The sequence below is a fragment of the Trichechus manatus genome, unplaced genomic scaffold, assembly GCF_000243295.1.
Source record: "Trichechus manatus latirostris isolate Lorelei unplaced genomic scaffold, TriManLat1.0 scaffold00067, whole genome shotgun sequence".
NCBI lineage: Eukaryota > Metazoa > Chordata > Mammalia > Sirenia > Trichechidae > Trichechus > Trichechus manatus.
In genome coordinates, this window is record NW_004444003.1 from 13417628 (window position 1) to 13432985 (window position 15358).

At 37.1% G+C, this 15358-nt stretch overlaps 1 protein-coding gene across 1 annotated transcript in view; it reads left to right on the forward strand.

The window, feature by feature from the left end:
* GDI2 (GDP dissociation inhibitor 2) overlaps nucleotides 1-15358 on the forward strand; it is a 56606-nt gene that overhangs the window by 9800 nt on the left and 31448 nt on the right. The window contains exons 2-3 of the mRNA XM_004379717.2: nucleotides 11251-11358; nucleotides 13529-13628. Of these exons, the coding sequence (XP_004379774.1) occupies nucleotides 11251-11358; nucleotides 13529-13628 (208 nt within the window). The remainder of the gene's footprint in view (nucleotides 1-11250; nucleotides 11359-13528; nucleotides 13629-15358) is intronic.

The following is a 15358-nucleotide window of genomic DNA, read 5'->3' on the forward strand; positions in this document are numbered from 1 at the left end:
AGGCTGTGGTAGTTGTGGTCTGTTAGTCCTTTGGACTAATCTTTCCCTTGTATCTTTGGTTTTCTTCATTCTCCCTTGCTCCAGAAGGGCTGAGACCAGTTGAGTATTTTAGGTAAAAGCAATCTTTTATAGATGGAGTTAGAAGAATTAGTGAAACTGTAGATTTTTGATTAGCTTTGACTAGTGCCTTTGAAGGTAGTTCCTATCAGCTGTTTGGACTCTGATCAATCATTATATTATTGAGCCCCTTATTTTAGGCCATAGAATTCAGTGTGTTCTTTAGGGCCATGGTCCAGTGAATCATGCTTAATTGCAGTAGAGTGTGAAAAGTTATATATAGAAGTTAACTCCATATGTAAAAGATAGCTTTTACTTGCTATGGTTTTTGCTTCCGAAAGTTGAACCCTGAAGTCTGCTTTTGTCAGCTGGGAGTGTGACTATTTAGTCTTCCTCTGTTTTATATATTGTAACCTATTTTTGAGGTAGTAAGTGTTATTCTTTCTTGTAATATGTTGAACCATATGTTAGTGCTGCTTTAGTTTTTTTTTTTTAACAAATGAATTGTTTAAGATAATGTTAGGGTTGATTTTTGTAGTTGTAAAATACCTCCAGTTCTTATTGTTTATCAAGACATTAAGAAAGTGAAAAGGCAAGCCACAGAATGGGAGAAGATATTTGCAATACGTATAATTAGCAAACATATGGAAAGAACTTTTACAAAGTGATAAGAAACAGACAGCCCATTTTAAAAATGAGCAAATAATTTTAATAGGCACTTAGCTAAAGAAGATACCCTAATCCATAAACTATGAAAAGGTGCTCAACCTCATTAATCACTAGGAAATACAAATTAATAAAACACCACTTCCTCACCAGGATGGCTAAAATTAAAAAAAGACAACAGTACAAGCATTGGGAAAGAATATGAAACAATAGGAACTTGCATACATTGTTGGCAAAAGTGTAAATTGGTACAACCGAAAGCTGTTCGGCAGTATCTGCTGAAGGTCAACATACTCATATAGCAATAGCACTCCTAGATATGTAGCTAACAGAAACGCATACTGAAATAAGACATATGAGAATGTTCATAGTCTGAGGCATTGTTTGTAGTCAAAAACTAGAAACTACCCATGTTCATCAGTAGTAGAAATGATAAATTGTGATGTATCCATATGGTGTATTCATTCAGTGGAATCCTCTATAGCTTTGTTACCAAAATTGTGGTCTGTGGATCAGCGATATCTGCAAACTTAAGACCTTATTAGAAATGCAGAATCTTAGATGCCACTCCAGATATACTGAATCAGAATCAGGTTTTGAGAACTACTGCTCTGCTAGTGGTTCTCAGAATTGGTCCTTAACCAGCAGCATTAACATTACCTGGGAATGTGTTAGAAATGCAAATTCTCAGTCTTCACCCCAGACCTACTGTATCAGAAGCTTTGGGGATACAAAAAAAAAAAAAAAGAAAAATCCGTTGCCATCAAGTTGATTCCGACTCATAGCAACCCTGTAGGACAGAGTAGAGCTGCCCCTTAGGGTTTCCAAGGAGTGGCTGGTGGATTCGAACTGCCGACCTTTTGTTAGCTGCCAAGCTCTTAACCACTGCGCCACCAGGGCCCAGCAATATGTTTTAACCAGGGCTTTGAACCAGTTCATTCTGGTTCGACCACCTGCTGAGAATTTGCATTTCCATCCGCCACCCCCGTATACTGAATCATAATTTACATTTTAACAAGACCCCCAGGTGATTCTTATTAAAATTTAGATCCAGATTCAGTATATCTGGTATGGAAAGAAAAATTCTCAGCAGGAGGGTCAAAACCAGAATGAACCGGTTCGAAGCCCAGGTTTTAACAAGCCTTCCTGGTGATGTGGATGAATGCTAAAGTTTGAGAATCTGCGTAGAATTTACATTTCTAACAAGTTCACAGGGTGACAGGTAATTAGGAGCTAAACTTTCTGAACCACTGCTTGCTTGCAGAGCTGGCAAACTTTCTATAAAGGTCCAGGTAATAAATATTTTAGGTTTTGCAGGCCATACAGTCTCTGTCACAGCTACTTTGCTGTGGTTGCACAAAAACAGCCATAGGCAATAAGGAAATAAACAGGCAATGAAACTTTACTTAAAAAACAGCTGGCAGACTGGATTTGGCTCCTATAGTTTGGGGATCCCTATTCTATAGCGTTAAGGTTGTCATGAGTTGAAAATCAGCTAAATGGCACCTAACAACAACTCTATAGCAGTAAGAATGAATAAATTACAGTTATACACAAAACATGGATGAATCTTTTAAACACTTTGATCAGAAGATGTCAGATACAAAATGTACACACTGTATGATTCCATGTATACAGAGTTCAAAACAGGCAAAACTAATCTTCAGTGTTAGAAATCGGGAGAATGGCTATGGGGGAGGGATGTTATAACTACAATAGTACATGAGGGGGCTTTCTGGAGAGCTGATAGTGTTTTTGATCTGGGGTTCAGTCATCTGATGTATTTACTTTGTAAAAATTTATGGAGCTGTACACTTATGATATGCTTTGTTTTACATCAATAAAAAGTTTTCCTAAAAAAGAACTTCAGTTTTTAGAATTTGTCTTGATTGCCATAGATTGGGGAAGATGAATCCATGGATTCTTTTGAGGCCAAAATAGCATTAAGTTCAGAATTGATCAAATAATGTATGTTAGAAACCGCTGCAGTGCATCTGAATGTAATACAAGGATACAGATGAACAGGGGGTTAGGACCTGAAATTAATTGATTTATATCTAAGCTGTCTTTAGGGAAGACTGGAAATTAACGTAGTATCATAATTTAGAATTTTGGTATCAAATACTAATACTGATATGCCATTAGATTCATTTTCTCAGCAGCAAATGTAGATTTTCTTTATACCACTGGTGAAGATTAATAAAACTAGGGATAATTAAATACCTTAGCTCAGATTATTATGTAACCCTCTTTCCTTCATTTTTGTCTTCCAGTGGCTTAATGTTTTCAACTGTTTGGTGTTTTAGCTTTTATTTATAGGAATTACACTTGATTTTTTTTTTTTAATTTAAAGAAAGTTATATAAATACAGTTGCCATATCACTTCTTCATTAAACTCTAACCTAAAACATGATTAGATGTGTCTTTAATGGGTATGCTTTTCAAACTAAGGTACATGTACCCCTTAGGGAAGTGGTGGGTGCTATATAGTATGCAAAAATATAGAAAGTTACAGCATATAGCAACACACTCATCTATAGTAAAACTTGAACCTGATGGTAAGTAATTTAAAACACTAAAATGAATAAATACTTTCTGGAGGAAACTGTGACATTTATATGAACTTAAAAAATAAAGGTGTCAAGAGTTCTAGAGACATGAGATAGTACTTGTCTGCTAGCCAGGGTCCTTTGGATAAATTTGAGAAGCATGAAGAATTTATTAAGATGCACGGACTTTCCATCGTCTTTTTATAAAATAAAGCACTGATCACCAGAACCCTGGTATAAAGATTTTGAGTGAATGTATACCCCATTTCTGTTTTTCTTCTCTTTAAATGTATTCTTTCTTGATTTTTTTTTTTTCCGCTTCTTGCTTTGGTTTGTCTTAATATATCCATGATTTATTTTACCTTTTTCCTGAGAGTGGGCATTTATAATCTTCTGTTGATTATTAATTTATTAATGGTTATCCTGTTGTTGGGTGCCGTTGAGTCGGTTCTGACTCATAGCGACCCTGTGTACAACAGAACGAAACACTACCTGGTCCTGCATCATCTTCATAATCGTTAGGCTTGAGCCCATTGTTGCAGCCACTGTGTCAGTCCCTCTTGTTTGAGGGTCTTCTGCTTTTTTGCTGACCCTCTACTTTACCAAGCATGATGTCCTTCTCCAGGGACCGATCCCTCCTGAGAACATGTCAAAAGTATGAGATGTCGTCTTGCCATCCTTGCTTCCAAGGAGCATTCTGGTTGTACTTCTTCCAAGACAGATTTGTTCATTCTTTTGGCATTCCATGGTATATTCAGTATTCTTCGCCAACACCATGATTCAAAGGCATTAATTCTTCTTGAGTCTTCCATATTCATTGTCAGCTTTCACATGCATATGAGGCAATTGAAAATACCATGGCTTGGGTCAGGCACACTTTAGTCTTCAGGGTGACATCTTTGCTTTAAAAACACTTTAAAGAGGTCTTCTGCAGCAGATTTGCCCAATGCAATCCGTCTTTTGATTTCCTGGATCCTTCCTTTAGGGTACTGGTTCTCAAACTTTTTGGTCTCATGATCTGTTTACACACTTTTTTTTCTTTATTGTCGTGAAAATATATACAACAAATTGCCAATTTAAGAACCTCCACATGCACAGTTCAGTGACATTGATTACATTCTTCATACTGTGCAACCATTCTCACTATCCTTTTCCAAAATATCCTGCTATTACTAACATAAACTCAATACCCCCTAAGCCAGAACTTCCCCTTTCCCCTTCCTCCCACCCTTGGTAACCACTGATAATCTTTGGCTTCTATATATTTCCTTATTTCATGTAATTAAGATCATATAGTGTTTGCGCTTTTGTGACTTATTTTGTTCAACATAATGTGTTCAAGGTTCATCCATGTTGTGGCATGCATCAGGACTTCATTTCTCTTTATGGCTGAGTAATATTCCATTGTATGTATGTACCACATTTTATTTATCCATTCGTCTGTTGGTGGACATGTCTGTTGTTTCCACATTTTGGCTATTGTGAAAAGTGCCGCAGTGAACATTAGCGTACGGGTTTCTGTTTGTGTTCCTGCTTTCACTTCTTCTGGGTATACACCTGTCAGGTGCATCTTAGTCCTCAAAGTGACATGTTTGCTTTTCAACATTTTTAAAGAGGTCTTCTGCAGCAGATTTGCCCAGTGTGATAACGTCTTTTGATTACCTGACTGTTACGCCCATGGGCGTTGATTGTGGATCCAAGTAAAATGAAATCCTTGACAACTTCAGACTTTTCTCCGTTTATCTAGATGTTGCTTATCGGTCCAGTTGTGAGAATTTTTGTTGTCTATATGCGAGGGAGCAATCCATACTGAAGGCTGTAGTCTTTGATCTTTATTGAATAAGTATGGTAAAAGGATACAACCCTGATGCACACCTTTCCTGACTTTAAACCATGCAGTATTCCCTTGTTCTGTTCAAACGACTGCCTCTCTTGGTCTGTGTACAGGTTCCTCATGAGCACAATTAAGTGTTTTGAATTTCTGTTCTTTGCATTGTTATCTATAGTTTGTCATGATCCACACAGTCAAATGCCTTTGCATAGTCAATAAAATGCAGGTAGACATATTTCTCATGTTTTCTGTTTCAGCCAAGATCCAGCTGATATCAGCAATGATATCCCTTGTTCCACATCCTCTTCTGAATCTGTCTTGAATTTCTGGCAGTTCCCTATCGATGTAGTACTGTAGCTGCTTTTGAATGATCTTCAGCAAAATTTTACTTGGGTGTGATATTGATATTCGATAATTTCCACATTCTGTTGCATTACCTTTCTTTGGGATAGGCACAAATATGGATCTTTTCCAGTCAGTTGGCCAGGAAGCTGTCTTCCAGATTTCTTGGCATAGATGAGTGAGCACATCCAGTGCTGCATCCATTTGTTGAAACATCCTGGAGCCTTGCTTTTCGCCAGTGTCTTCAATGCAGCTTGAACTTCTTCCTTCAGTACCATCGGTTCTTGATCATATATTACGTTCAGAAATGGTTGAACATCCACCAGTTCTTTTTGGTACAGTGACTGTGTATTCCTTCAATCTTCTTTTGATGCTTCCTGCATCGTTCAGTACTTTGCCCATAGAATCCTTCAGTATTGCAACTTGAGGCTTGAATTTTTTCTTCATTTCTTTCAGCTTGAGAAATGCTAAGTATGTTCTTCCCTTCTGGTTTTCTCACTCCAGGTCTTTGCATGTTTTGTTATAAAACTTTGTCTTCTTGAGCTGCCCTTTGAAATCTTCTGTTCAGCTCTTTTACTTCATCATTTCTTCTTCTCACTTTAGCTACTCTACCTTCAGGAGCAAGTTTCAGGGTTTCTTCTGACATCCATTTTGGTCTTTACTTTCTTTCCTGTCTTTTTAAGGACCTTTTGCTTTCTTCATGTATGATGTCCTTGGTATCATTACACAACTCGTCTGCATGTGAAAGCTGGACAGTGAGTAAGGAAGACTGAAGAAGAATTGACACCTTTGAATTATGGTGTTGGCGAAGAATATTGAATATATCATGGACTGCGAGAAGAACGAACAAATCTGTCTTGGAAGAAATACAACCCGAATGCTCCTTAGAAGTGAGGATGGCGAAACTTCATCTCATGTACTTTGGATATGTTATCAGGATGGACCGGTCCCTGGAGAAGGACATCATGTTTGATGTAAAGTAGAGGGTCAGTGAAAAAGACGAAGACCCTCAACAAAATGTATTGACACAGTGGCTGCAACAATGGGCTCAAGCATAACAACAATTGTGAGGATGGTGCAGGACTGGACTGTGTTTTGTTCTGTCGTACATAGAGTAGCTATGAGTTGAAACCAACTTGAAGGCACCTAACAATAACAACAGCATATACCTACAAATGGGATTGCTGGGTCACGTGGTAGTTCTGTGTTCAGCTTTTTGTGGAAACGCCAAACTGATTGCCACCAGGAATTGATAAGCATTCTGGTTTCTCTATAACTGAGGCAACACTCATTGTTTTCTGTTTTTCTGTTTGTTAGTGATGATGAGGTGATATCTCATTGTGTTTTTTCTGTTTGTTTTTCAGTTTTTAAAACTTTATAAGATAATTTTAGATTTACAGAAAAGATACAAAGAGTGCAGAGTTCGCATATCCCCTTCACCTCGTTTCCTCTAATGTTAAGATCTTACATAATGATAATAAAATTATTAAAATTAAGAAATTAACATTGGTATAATACTACTATGGACTTTGGATTTCACCAGTTTTCCCACAAGTGTCCGTTTCTGCTATAGGATTCATTCAAGGACACCACATTGCTAAACTAAATAGACATGTCTTCTTCGTCTCCTTGGATCTGTGGTAGTTTTTCAAGACTTTCCTTGCTTTTATGACCTCGACTGTTTTTTTAATTTACTTTTTGTGATCCTTTTTTTTTTTTGCTTTAGGTGAAAGTTTACAGAGCAGATTAGTTTCCCATTCAATAGTTTATATACAAATTGTTCCATGACAATTGGTTGCAATCCCCGCAATGTGTCAGCACTCTCCCCACTACCATCCTGGATTCCCCATTTCCATTCTTCCAGTTTTCCTGCCGCTTGCTGCCTTCTCATCTTTGCTTTTGGGCATATGTTGTCCTTTTGGTCTCATGTAGATGATTGTTCTAAGGAGCACTTCCTCACGTGTGTTATTGTTTATTTATAGGGCTGTCTGTTGTTTGGCTGAAAGGTGATCTCCAGGAATGGCTTCGATTCCAAGTTAGAACGATATCTAAGGGCTATAGTCTCGGGGGTTCCTCTGGTCTTTCTCAGACCAGTAAATCTTTTTTATGCATTTGAATTTTGTTCTACATATACATTTTTCCCCACTCTAACTGGGACCTTCCATTGTGATCCTGGTCAAAGTGGGTTGGTAGTAGTAGCTGGACATCATCTAGTTGTTCTGATCTCAGGCTGGAGGAGGCTGTGGTTCCTGTAGTCCATTAGGCCTTTGGAGTAATTGTCCCTGAGTCCTTGGTTTTCTTCCATCTCTTTTGCTCCGGACTGAAAGAGACCAGTAGTTGTATCTTAGCTGGCCCCTTACAAGCTTTGAAGACCACAGATGCTACATACCAAAGTAGGATGTAGAACATTTTCTTCATGAGCTATATTATACCAGTTGACCAAGATTTCCCTTGAGACTATGGTCCTCAGCCGTCAAGCCCAGTGACTCAGTCCCTCAGGGTATTTGCATATGGCTAGGCTGTTTCCATGACTGGGCCCCCTGTGTGCTCTGTTATTTATATATATATATACATGCAGCACATACAAATATGTATATAGAAATATTCACAGCCAAACCTGTATATGCATGTGGATGTACTTCCATATGCCCTCCCACACCTATTTAGCATTCATATCTGCGTACGTATCCACTGATAAATTATTGTTCATTAATACTGTTGTTGCTGGATTGTGTATGTATAGTATTTACCTTCATTGCCTTTTATTCTTGTGTACCTCTTAGTGTCTTCCCTTGCCTTGGTAATGTTAGGATCTGTTTACACTCTTAAAAATTTAAAACCCTCAAGAGCTTTTGTTTTATAAGGGTTATATCTATTAATATTTGTATATTTGAAATCAACACTAAAATATTTTAAAAAATATTTCACTTAAAAATAACAGTAACATAACTTTTTAATGAAACATAACTACTATATTCTCCAAAACAGAAAAAATCGTGAGAAGAGCACTATCTTAGTCATCTAGTGCTGCTACAACAGAAATACCACAGGTGGATGGCTTTAACAAAGATAAAATTATTTTCTCACACTCTAGTAGATTACAAGTCCAAATTCAGGGTGTCAGCTCCAGGGGAATTCTCTTTCCATTGACTCTGGAGGAAGGTTCTTGTCATCAGTCTTCCCCTGGTCTAGGAGCTTCTCCGCACAGGAAATTCAGGTCCAAAGGATGCGCTCTGCTCCTAGCGCTGCTTTCTTGGTGGTATGAGGTCCCTATGTCTCTCTGCTCACTTCTCTCTTTTATATCTTAAAAGAGATTGGCTTAAGACACTAGTCTTATAGATCTCATCAGTATAACTGCTGCTAATCCATCTCGTTAACATCATAATGATAGGATTTGCAACACAGGGAAATCACATCAGATGACAAAATGGTAGACAGTCATACAATACTGGGAATCATGACCTAGCCAAGTTGAGAGATATTTTTGGGGGTATTCAATCCATGTCAAGTACCATTGTTATACTTTTTTTGGCAAATGTCTCCTTAATATCTGCCTTGATAAAAGATAGCTGAATTCTCATATTTGACTAAAGTATATGAGCAAAGTCAGGCCTCACACAGATGTGTAGTTGAGAAAGGGAGGAGTATTTTAATAGCCTTTTTATATTATTGTGGATATTCTTTGATCTATACCAGAACACAAGTGATATATATATTTCTTTTTCTTTCTTTCTATTGTGCTTTAGATGACAGTTTACAGAGCAGTTTACAGAGTTTCTCATTAAACATTAATACACAAATTGTTTTGTTGCATTCTTTGTCAACCCCACAGTGTGTCAACAATCTCCCCTTCTCCATCCCAGGTTACCTGTTCCCATTCGTCCAGTTTTCCTATCCCTTCCTGTCTTCTCGTCTTTGCTTTTGGGTTGGTGTGGCCATTTAGTCTCCTATTCATGATTGAACTATGAAGCATGTTCCTCATGTGTATTATTCTTGGCCCTATATACCTGTCTAATCTTAGACTGAAGGGTGAACCTCAGGAGTGACTTCAGTACAGAGTTAAAAGTGTGCCCAGGGGCCATGCACTTGGGCTTTCTCCAGTCTCTGTCAGATCAGCAAGTGTGGTTTTTTTGTGTGAGAAATATGAATTTTGTTCTACATTTTTCTCCCGCTCTGTCCGGGACCTTCTATTGTGGTCTCGGTCAGACTGGTCGGTAGTGGTAGCCAGGCAGCATCTAGTTCCGGGCTCAGTCTGGTAGAGGTTGTGGTAGTTGTAGTCCATTAGTCCTTTGGACTAATCTTCCCCTTGTGTCTTTGGTTTTCTTCATTCTCCTTTACTGTAGCTGGGATGGGACCAGTAGATGTGTCTTAGATGGCCGCTCTCAGACTTTTAAGACTCCAGACACTACTCACCGCAGTCGGATGTAGAACGTTTTCTTCATAAACTGTGTTATGCCAGTTGAGCTAGTTGTCCCCTGAGACCATAGTCCCTAGCCCTCAGCCCAGCAACTCGGGGAGTTTGAGTGTGTCTGTTAAGCTTCTATGACTATGCCTTGGTTAAGTTGTGCTGACTTCCACATTATTGTGTACTGTCTTACCCTTCACTAAAGTTACCACTTATCTACTACCTAGTTAGTGTTTTCCCCGTCACACCCCTCCCCTCCATCGTAACCATCAAAGATTGTTTCTTTCCGTTTCTTGAGTTTTTATATAATAGTGGTCTCATACAGTATAATATATATATTTTAAGATTAATTGAATGCAGTGTCTGAAAGTACATCAATGAGTGTTTCATATTGTGTTACATTAAAATTGATCTAGCTTGCAGTTTGAATCCATCTTATATCCCTCTGCATGATTTTATAAAATCATTCGTTGGTCATTTGGAAAATACCGGTTTACTGAGTAATACAGATCTTCCAAGTGGTGACACATTTCATTATATAATGTAAAAAAAATCATATTTATTAATATTATCACTGATCACTGATACAATCTGAACTGTTTTTTTTTTTAAGTTTTGGTGACCTGTTATGCCCCACAGTGGTGGATATGTTTTCCAAAATTCTAATTTTCATTTGAAATCTTGACTTTTTGTTATTAGCAACAAATACTGTCAGTTGTTTACCTTAACATTCATTTTGAGAAAATGTCTGCCAAATACCTAGTCTCAATAACCATAGTTTGTTAGTTATCTTAAGTAGAAATGATGTTTCATAAAAAAAATGGCTACTTCAGATTGCAAATCAGTTGTGCAAAAGCTTTTTTTTTTTTAAGAGATAAGTCTTTATGTGTACTTTCCATTTTGTCATGAAGAATATTAAAAAGATGGGTATTCAAGGGTTTATGTTTAGTAAAGTCAATTTTTAATGCTTTATTAAGGATATTCTTAATTGAAACTGACTTTTATTTTTTGTGAGTGCTGGGTAGTTAAGAATACAGTGGCTGCTAGTACAGTTTAGAGTCACTGTCTTAATTCATTTTATCCAGTATTGATCTTGCACCATCAGTGCAAATGCCAACACAGTAAAAAAATAAAATAAAATAAAATAAAAGATGAATAGTGTCTTAGTGTTATTATGAAAATAGTTTTAAGGTCAGAACCTGCAGGAGTCCACAGACCACACTTTAAGAACCGTTGCTCTAGGGCTTCATCCATATCTTCCAGATAAGATTTTTGCACATATACAAGTGTTAATTACTAAAAGAATGTTTAATAACAAACTTTTTTAAAAAAGAAAATATCTATTTTAAACATATTGTAGCACTTTTCTTCCTTTGAAAATACTTATACTTTCCTTATAGGAATGTATCCTGTCAGGCATAATGTCAGTGAATGGAAAGAAAGTTCTTCACATGGATCGAAACCCATATTATGGAGGAGAAAGTGCATCTATAACACCACTGGAAGATGTAAGTATTAGTAAAAGTTAATAAGACCTTTATTCTTTTGAGTATTTTACTTGAAAATTTTAACTTTATTCCTTGTACGTGGGTTTGATTTTGCTTTATTCTACTAATAGAATATCTGGAGCACAGTAATTTTTCAGAAGCTTCTAGTTTGGGGCTTGTAAAAATTAAATTGTCGCCTTTGCTGCTATCTGGAGCAAAATTATTATTTCTCAAGGTTAATAGAGTACAGACTTGAAAGGGTTGGTAGAGGATCACCTTTTGATGAAGATGTAGTATATGCCAGGTACCATGCCAGTGCTTTCTACACAGTCTCATTTATTCTCTCAGTCACCCAATCAAAGATATTTTTATCCCCATTTTTCAATGACAAAATAGTCTCTGTGGGGCTTAAATTGCAAAGATGGATTGTGAACCTAGCTTATATGACTAAAACTTTCTTTCTTTTGCTATACTGCCCTATTTACAACTCTTTAGAACAAAGGCACATGAAGCATTTCAAAAGTGTGTGTTTTACTAAACATATTTATTTCTCTGTGTGGGACTTGTTACGCATCCACATATACAGATAAGAGCTCTACTGCGTTTATAGGACATAATGTAAGTCATCAGTGACTTTTTAAATAGTCAGTGATAACAGACAATTTTTATACCAATAAGTTCAGAATGTATTCAGGCATACAGAAAAGTTGAAAGAATACTACAGTACATTGAAAACCTTCCACCTGGATTCAGCAGTTAACATTTTGCTCTATTTGTTTCACATCTCTTTTTGTTGTCGTTGGTTTTGAACCATTGAAAGTTAAGCAGACATGATATTTGACCTAAATATCATTCGTCTAAGAATAACATTCTTCTGCATTATCATACTTAAGAAAATAAGCAGTAAAATCCAGACCATACTCAAATGTCCCCAGTGATCGCAAAAATGTCTTAATGTCTTATATAGCTGTTAGAAGTTTTTTGTTTTTGGTTAAACCAAGATTAAAGGTTCAAGCATTGCATCTGGTGTTGCTCTTTACTCTTAATCTACAAAGATTTTTTTTTTCCTTTTGAAAAGTCCAGGCTGCTTTATAAGAAAGTATTATTAGGTACTTGATATTGTATCATATCAGGAGACACATAATGTCTGATTAACTCATCATTAGTGATACTAAGTTTGATTCCTTGGTTAAGGTCATGGTCACCAGATCTCTACACTGTAATTTATCTGCAGAGTGATATGTTTGCAATTAATAAGTAATATGTGAAGTGATACATTGGCACCATTTATTAGCTGATCTTCAATAAGATGACCAAGCTTTCTTCTTTTTTTTTTGTAAATATGCTCAGGGACTCATGAATTTTTATTGAGTAAGTTTATACCAACTTTACTTTTTCTGTTCCACCTTAGCAGTAGAGAATTCATGAGCTCGAATCATATTCTCAAACTTTATACTACATGCTGCTTTTTACCTAGAGCTCCTATTAGAACAACAAGAACAAAACAAATCAGTTACAGTCAAGTGGATTCTGATTTGTGGCAACCCCATGTGTTTTAGAGTTGGACTATACTTCATAGGGTTTTCAGTGGCTGTGATATTTTGGAAGTAGATAGCCAGACACTTCTGGGTAGATTCAAACTCCCAGCTTTTCAGTTAGCAGACGAGCACTTAACCTTAATCGTTTACACCTTAGAGCTCCCCTTAGGTCATATAAATTATAAATTAACTGGAACTAATTTTAATTGCCTTTTCTAATTTGAAGAAACCAAATTTTATTTTTAACTCCTTGTATCATCACAGAAGCAAAAGTAAGCCTTTGTTAGCTTTTTGTTCAGGAGAGGGTTGAGTTTAAATGATTTCTACAAATAAGGGATACCCCAACAGACCTAATGTGTCATTGGCAAATGGTTGTGTATTCTTGCTTTTCTGCTAGGATAGGAAAAGAAACCAAACCTTTGCAATATTTGTTTATTTTAGGATTCATTAGTAATATACTTAATTTACACATGTATTTGAGCCTTACTAAAAATTTTATCTGATACAAAATGGAATTCCCTTGTTGGACTTCACCTCATATAGTGGTGTTAGTTATTAGACCAAAACCACTCAGCAAAAAATAGATGCATATCATGATGAAAAATTAAAAATTAATTTTGTTACATTATGGGTATTTTTTGCTTTCATTTTAGTTATACAAAAGATTTAAAATACCAGGATCACCGCCAGCATCAATGGGGAGAGGAAGAGACTGGAATGTTGACTTAATTCCCAAGTTCCTTATGGCTAATGGTAAAGAAGTCTAACTTAAATTTATGTGAGAAACTAACTCTTGAGTATTATCTCTAGGTATGTGGGTATGTCTAAATGGATTTTGTTAATGGCAGTAGAGTAGTGAATAATATGGTCCATTGGGGTGTCAGAATACAATAAGTTAAGAATAGAAGAAGACGTGACTTATTAGTAATTGGTTCTGGAGAAACAAACTATGACATGGCACAGTATACGCCAAAATTGTAAGCTTTTGTAGCAGTCTACTCTTAATGCTTTGGTGACAATCTTAGATATCTGGACCTTCAGAAACATAACCATATTAATGTTTAAGTTTGTAGTTTTTAAAAAAATTTTTTTATTGCACTTTAGATGAAGGTTTACAGAACAAATAGTTTCTCATTAAACAGTCAGTACACATATTGTTTTATAACATTGATTAACAACCCCATGACATGTCAACACTCTCCCTTCTTGACCTTGAGGACCTTTTTTTTGGTGAACATATACATAGCCAAAGTTACACCATTTTGAAAGTTTCTACATGTACAATTCAGTGACATCGATTACATTCTTCCAGTTGTGCTGCTGTTCTCACTATCCTTTTCCAAATTATTCCATCACCATTCTCTTCAACTCACTGTCCCCTAGGCTTCCCAGCAAACCTTTTGAGTTGCTGTTGTCAATGTGATCTCACATAGATAATTCTTTTTTTTTTTTTTGTACCTTAGATGAAGGTTTGCAGAACAAATACTTTCTCATTAAAACATTAGTACACGTATTGCCCTATGACAATGGTTAACAACCCCATGACATGTCAAAACTGTCCCTTCTCAACCTTTGGTTCCCTATCACCAGCTTTCCGGTCTCCTCCTGCCTTCTAGTCCTTGTCCCTGGACTGCTGTGCCTCATTAATCCTGTTTTTTTTTTTTGAGGCTGTCCAATCCCCGGCTGAACGGTGAACTTCATTGGGAAGCTTCACCACTGAGCTGAAAGGGTGTCCCGGCGCCATACTCTCAGGGTTTCTTCAGTCTGTCAGGCCAGTAAATCTGGTCTTTTTTTGTGAGTTAGAATTCTGTTCCACATCCTTTTCCAGCTGTCCAGGACCCTCTATTGTGATCCCAGTCAGAGCACTCAGTGGTGGTAGCCGGGCACCATCTAGCTATGCTAGACTCAGTCTGGTGGAGGCCTTGGTAGCTGTGGTCCGTTAGTCCTTTGGACTTACCCTTTTCTTGTATCCTGTTCTCTTCATTCTCCCTTGTTCCCGAAGGGGTGAGACCAGTGGAGTAGTTTAGATGGCTGCTCACAGGCTTTTAAGACCCCAGACGCTACTCAGCAAGGTAGAATGTAGAACATTGTCTTTATAAAACCGTGTTATGCCAGTTGAGCTAGATGTTCCGCAAGACCATGGTCCCCACAGCCCTCCGCCCAGCAGTTCAGTCCGTCAGGGAGTTTGGATGTGTCTAGGGAGCTTCCATGACCTTTCCTTGTACAACTTTTGCTGGTTTCCCTGGTATTGTGTATTGTCTCACCCTTCACCAAAGATACCACTGATCTATTGCCTATTTAGTATTCCCCCCCACCCCTCCCATCCCTGGTAACTAACAAAAATTGTTACTTTTTGTGTGTGAACTTCATCATGGGTTTTTACAATAGAGCTCTCATACAATATTTGTCCTTTTGTGATTGACTTATTTCACTCAGCATAATGTCCTCCAGTTTCATCCATGTTATGAGATGCTTCACAGATT